The sequence below is a fragment of the Amaranthus tricolor genome, chromosome 15 (assembly GCF_026212465.1).
Source record: "Amaranthus tricolor cultivar Red isolate AtriRed21 chromosome 15, ASM2621246v1, whole genome shotgun sequence".
Classification (NCBI taxonomy): domain Eukaryota; kingdom Viridiplantae; phylum Streptophyta; class Magnoliopsida; order Caryophyllales; family Amaranthaceae; genus Amaranthus; species Amaranthus tricolor.
This window is the reverse complement of record NC_080061.1, coordinates 7452955-7459755: the sequence shown is the minus strand read 5'-3', so window position 1 is coordinate 7459755 and position 6801 is coordinate 7452955. Positions and strand designations below refer to the sequence as shown.

The following is a 6801-nucleotide window of genomic DNA, read 5'->3' as shown; positions in this document are numbered from 1 at the left end:
AATATATAATAAGCCGGCCCAATCAGAAATAGTCTCTCAAAGAGTCCGTCTCTCACAAGAATTTGTGAAGCCTAATTAGGTCCTTGCCTCCTACTTGAAAATCAAGTCTTGTTTCCGTTAAAGCAATTATCACTTTTTTTTCAAATATAAAATCTTAAACTCTTGAATCAATTCTCACCCAACTCTCTCATTTTTATAACATACCTTGTAATAAGTGATAAAAATAATAATAAAAAAAAAAAGTCCTTGCCTCCCACTTATGCTCTTTTAAGTATTCCTTAAAATGGAAAAGTTGAAGCAGGAATCAAATAGTTAGGAGTCCTAAATACAAGGAAATTGTTAGGAAGCTAGAGTTGCAACCTTGTACAACTTTAGATGCATACACAAATGCACTCATGCACTAGTTAGATACATGAAACAATGAAGAAGAACAAGGAATGAAGATGAAACCGATTTACTGTAAAGGAAGTAGTTCATTCGCCCATAAACCAGACCATACTACGAACTAAATTTCAAGCTAAGCCGTAATTCATAATGATTGGTCATTGGTGAAGTAGTTTAAGTGTCGCGGCTAACGACACTTTCAAGTTGATTGTCCAAAGAAAAGAGCCATATATAGAGGCTATTGAGATAGAGATGAAGCAAAACCAGCTTGTAGAAGATGATGAGGTTACTTACTACTTAAATAATCACCTAGTACACAAAATACAATGCAAGAACAAAAATCTAACACGGAGATCCAACTGCCGAGAAAGAAAAAGGTAACTCTAACGATACCAAACGGAAAATTTAGCTTAAACAATGCGTCTACTCCACAGCATTCAATGGTGGGTTGCCATCGTCATCGTCACGCTTGGTTTGTTCATCACCTCTCTCGTTATCATCAAGACCAAGAACATCATCCATCATATCATCCTCGCCAACATTTATATCTTCTACCTCATCTTCGTCTTCGTTGTTAGCATCTGGGATTTTTCTGGCCTTAGGTCCATGTTCCAGCCTATGTGTTTCCAACTCTTTATCCATGGTTTCCTGCAAGTTTGCATCATTGTTTGCAATTCTAGATTTTCTTGCAGTTAACCCCCTTTCAAGATCCTTTTCAACATTAGCAATATATTGTTCATGGATTTCTTTCTGGTACGCAGAAAGCTCTTCTCTCCTGGCAGCCTTCCATTCCAAGAAGGCCTGCAATTAGGAAGAAAAGCACCCGGTTATATAACGATCAAACTGTAGCTTTGATATGCCTGACACGGAAACTACCACTTGGAACGAGAACGACAGACAACGAGAGACTACTGACTAGTTTGACAAACATAAACCAATACTTAGCTAAATAATAGAGAAATTTGTCAATGATAATGTCCTTATTCAGAAGAATTAGCATCACTTTTCGGATGTTAGTTTGGTCTCACTTTTAAATAGGATTTTTTACATCTCCACTGATGCTGTTATCAGAAAAGAAAGACAACATAAAAGCTGCACACCATTGAAAAGACAATCACCTGTTCTTTCTTCTGCTCATGTAATTCAGGATCCTCTTCCAATGGCTTGGCAGGCATGAAATAAATGGGCGGTTCTGTCTTTGTCCTGAATCACCAAAATAAACGAAAACATTAGAAAATCAGACAGATAACTAGAATGTTGCTAAAAAATAATACCTAATCATCACATGCCAAACCCAAATAAATCGAGCCATCCGGTTGCTTGAATGGCATGCACATGAAATGAAACTTATCTTTGGCTCAATAAAATTGTCTATATGGACTCTTTTTGGACCTAAATTAAAATTAACCTGCAATTGGACAAGAGTTTGCTCAATAATTAGAAAATTATTAGCAAATGCCAAAAATTGACCTAAAAGTTTAAATTAAAAATCACCTTAAAAAGTTCGTAAGCCTTTTATGGTGCTCGATCCATTCAAGAAACAGCAGTTCTAGCTTCTTCTCTTCAGCCTTAGCAGCTACTCGAGCCCTGAGCATCTGAAAGATAAACAGTGTGAGACAGAAAGTATGTAGCTCAACTACTCAAGGGACAGACAAGTAACACAAAGCACCAAGCCAAAAGAAGGGACATATAGATAGCATACCAAATCACGTTTCTTGTTTTCAGCAATTCGCTCGCGCTCTTGCTGCCGCAGCCTCTCGCTTTCTTCACGTGCTTTTTGCTCAGCCTAATAGGATCAAAATCCTTACGCCAGTGAGAAATTTATCATGTAAATGTAAAAATTATATTTAAATCCAATCCTCAGCGACACAGTTAACAGTAATTGTTATATATTGCATAACATAACAATGGCATTAAACAACCAAATTTCATGGCCTGACACAACAGAGATATGTTTATAGATATCTTCAACCTAACTAAATAACATATTCACTATAACAAATTTACACAAGTTACTAGACCATGTTCAGAATGGGCCCAACTTCTTTTGACTACAGGCCTGTTATTCACATAATAAAAAGAAAACTTGGACAAGCGTATACTCACTCTTTGCAAGGAAGATGATCTTCGCATGTATGCATCTGACCCTGATAGTTGCATGTCTTCTTTTTTAAATTTCTGAAACGAAGATTAAATGGAGGAAGGAAAAGCCATTCAGACTCTAATTGCTAACAGGATTGAGAAAGATCATTTGACAATGCAACAACAATGCCAAAGCTTTAATCCAAACAACATGGGGCCGGCTACATGTCAAAAAGATGATTAATAAAAAAAATTGAATTAATCAAATAAATATAAGCATCTGATACAACAAATTGAAAGCACGAACACAGATTTAAAGAGTGTATGGAAAAAAATAGGTGCTTAAACAGCAATTAGGAAAAGTAAAAGGACTTCCAAACTTACACATTTTAAAACAAATATGTCATGAGTAAGGACTAAGGAGTTATAAATCCATACAAACCAATTCACCAGAATTCAGACTTCCATTACTAAAAACAGTACATGCTACTCCCTTCGTTCCTAAAGAAGTTTCCATTTGCCTTTTTGAATGTTTTATTTGTTGTTCCCATAAAGAATCATACTATTTATCCCATAAATTTTGGACAAAAATAATCTTGTTCATTCTCATTTTAATAGTTTAATAATGTTTGCGGTCCTACATATTTTTTACTAACTTTACTCTCCACACGTTTCCCACTAACTTTAAAACAATATTTTTTTATTATTTGTGGTTTTTATATTTTTTTCTACTAATTTTCTTTTAATAAATTTTTTAGATGCTTATAGTTCCCACTCTCCATTATTATTATTTAATAAAATAATATATTCGCTATCTAAAAGATTTTATTTTTCTTAATTCCTATGAACATTCCTTGTATGAACTTCATTAAGGAACAGAGGGAGTAAACTTTGTTATGTTTTCTTTATTTCAGAAACTTGTATTTCCTTTCTGCTTTCTTTAAGGGAGAAACATGTATTTCTTAATTTAAGTAGATTCGACCAAAGAGAATAAAATCGAGAAAATACACCAAACAGCGAAATCTAACTGTGATGCACCATTAAAGGTCACCAGTCCAGCAAAGTGCTAGCATATCAGGTGTGTGGAAAGGCACACAAATAAGGAATTGTCTTTATTTCATTAATTTAAAGTATTAAGCTAATTGGTCATTGTAATTACAGAAGAATATGTGAATACAAATAAGGAAGAGTGGGACTTCAGAATTATATAAATTTGCTGATGCGAGATAAGTTTTCGAAAATTATCTATGAGTAAGGTAGCTCAAGTTGTCTACTTGTCTTATGTAGCAAGCAATAGCAAGCTCACCAAGCTGGTAATACAACTTTCCCTCTCTCTTCAATTTCTCTAACCGTCTCTTGCATTTCTAGTTTTCTACTTATTCTCCAGTACAAAACATATGCAATACGATATCTTCGACATTCAGAAAATATATTATCATTACAGTTCACGAAAAGCAAAAAGTAATATAAATAATTCCAACTATATGGTCATCTTCACAAAATGCTCTTATAACCCAATGCATCCAGCTGATTAATTTATTTCTTCTTCGGAAAAACTACATTGCCATCATCAGAAATGATGTCACACCACAGTTGAAATGTTCATTAACTTGATGGCAATTGACAAGGTAGACAACAAATCACATGCTGGAAACAATGGTAGAGATCTCTTCAAGAATTTCGATGTGGAGTAGAGGTGCTCATTCGGGTATTGAATTGATTTCGAGTTATATGTTTCAAGACGGTTCAAAATTGGGTTTTGTGTCCATGTTGGTTTTTGCATAATTTTCAATTCATTTTGAAGTCGGGTCAAAGTCCAGTTCGATCACAAGATCGGGTAATGTTGAATCCTCACATTTGTTTTGAACACCTCTAATATTGAGTGGTTGCTTTTAAAGTGTCTTGAGGGTAGGAAGTGTGTTTGAGGTAGAAGTAAGGGAAAGGGAAAGTGGTAGCAAGGTGAGTTTGAATGCAATGTGGTAGATTTGGCGGAGCGGATTACAGTTAGTCATGGCTTTAAGACACACTACACTAGTACATTGCCATTGCTTAAAATGAATATGCTACAAGCCTACAATGTAACGAAAAATTATTTTTGAAGAACTGGATGAGGTTTGTTTGAATTGTTGAGATCATGAAACAAAAAATTGAGTTGTGTGGATAATTTAATTAAAAAGAAAAAAAGAAAAAAATGTGTGGGTGAGAATTCAAGAACATGATCGGAACATTTTCAATAAAAATTTGACGCCAAATTGTTGAGACATCCCAAATTGGAAAACTAACAAGTTGAAAGGGACACAGAGAGTAAAAGATAAGTTATAGGAAAGGTAGAGCTACTTGGTCATCAATTTTAGAAGTAGTTTCAAATTCCCGGTAAGGCAAAGGGCAAATATCCTGCCAAAAGCCAGCATCTACCCTCCAAAAAAAGTTACCATTGCAGATAGTAGTCAATCTATTTGTCATTTCCTACACTGACAACAGTTAGAGTGATAATCATAACAGTGCATGAAGGACAATTCTTAACATGAATATAGTCAAAACTTAAACTCGCAAGAGCAATCTAAACTACTAAGTACTATCTAAATTCCAATAATCAATCTAAAGGCTAAATTAGCATCGCTGTCCTGTATAGAATCCAAATTAACGTAGTTCTGTATTTTTATACTTTTGAAACTGCTTCTACTTTGATTATAAATCCCAAAGAATGTTCTTAATGAGGCTTACAAACTAATCTGAAATTAAATACCCTGATTATGGTTCACTCACAGTTTGCTTCTTAAAAAAAATTCTAAAATTAAACCAAACTGCATTTCATAGAAATATAACTTACCCACACCTCAAAACTAGATTAAAGTTTTAAGAATAACAATGAAACATACCTCAAGGGTTCCCAAAAGTTGACCCAACATCCTCCTATTCCTATTAACCAATCTTGGATCCTCATCTTTGGGCAAAACTCTAGGAACCTCCTTCACCTGATGATCAAATCCCTACAATGAATTATCAAGATACCAAATATCATTTACTGTTCAATAAAATTAGACACAAAGTAGACAACATGAAAACAAATTACTAACATTTTCTGTTTGTAAAGCACCATTCTTTTGTTGCGAAAAGGAAGGCTTCTGATCATTCCTACTCATAGAAATGGAAACAGCAGCAGAAGCATGACTTTGCACTTCACTACCTAAATTATCTCCTTCAACCATAACACTGTCATCCACCTTCATAATCAAACAACATAGACCCATTGTATGTCAATATATATTCATTTCACAACAAAATCCAAGCTGGGAATATAAATTAGAGCACAATGACATGAACCCCAACCATTATGTAAGTTAACTCCAACCACAAATTCATTTTACAATAGAACCCAAACAGGGAATAAAAAATTAGGGCAAAAGGACATAAAAAGAAAAAAGAAAAACCTTGACAACAGCGGAGCACAATCGACGCTTAGGAGGAGGTTCATCCTTAGAATTGTTCCTATCAACCTAACATGGATAAATCACGAATGAATTAATTAATTGAAACAAAAAGTAATTCATATTGATAATCAAGAAATTGATGAAATAGATCGGATTTACAATAGGTCTAGTAAAAGCACGTTCACGTTGGAGAGGAGGATTAAAATTTCTTGGATTATTACTAGAAAAACCTCCGCGACGAAGTCCTCTTGGATCCCTAATACGCTCTGTCAACTGCACCAATCAACCAAGAATTCATTAGAAAAAGATGAAAAAGAAAGGGAAATGGAGAGAAAAAGAAAAGGAAGAAATGGAACCTCGCGTTGTTGCCGCTGTAAAGCCTCAAGTTCCTTACGTAGCTCTTCCTGGGTCTTCTCCAAAGTCATGGTCGCCATTGTTGTGTTGCGAGATTCTTCGTGATTTTGGTGGCTAGGTGAAAGACAGCCGCAATAATAGTCCTTCCTTGTTCCAACACCTAAACCCTTCCTTAGCCCGAGTGACGCCTATTGACCATGATGATTGCGAGTGTTCAACTGATCCTTAATTGAATATAATTTGACCCGACTTAAAAATAAAAAGTTACAAATGTATAAATAATATGCGCACAAAATTCAATTTTAAACTGATCAAAAACACCTCATCCGAAATCAACTTGATTATCCGAATGAACACCCAGTGATATACTCATCTTCATTTATGTGAGACCGTCTCTCGGTGAGACGATATAAAAAAATGATTTTGACATGTTAATAATTATATTAATTGGTCTATTCGACCCATATATGGATAGCGTTTTATGATGTGACCGTCTCACATAAGAATTTGTATTTTTTTTACATAAATTATCAAATAAATTAGTCTCATG

General features: G+C 34.6%; 1 protein-coding gene across 1 annotated transcript; it reads right to left on the bottom strand.

The window, feature by feature from the left end:
* Window positions 1-438: 438 nt before the first annotated feature.
* LOC130801799 (uncharacterized) lies at window positions 439-6459 on the bottom strand. Its single transcript, XM_057665690.1, has 10 exons — window positions 6254-6459; window positions 6057-6170; window positions 5898-5963; window positions 5544-5690; window positions 5346-5456; window positions 2491-2562; window positions 2087-2170; window positions 1879-1979; window positions 1503-1587; window positions 439-1185 (listed from the first exon to the last, which is right to left on the bottom strand). Exons 1-10 carry the CDS (start codon window positions 6329-6331, stop codon window positions 808-810), a joined length of 1236 nt encoding a protein of 411 aa, XP_057521673.1. The 5' UTR covers window positions 6332-6459; the 3' UTR covers window positions 439-807.
* Between the last annotated feature and the right edge of the window lie 342 nt (window positions 6460-6801).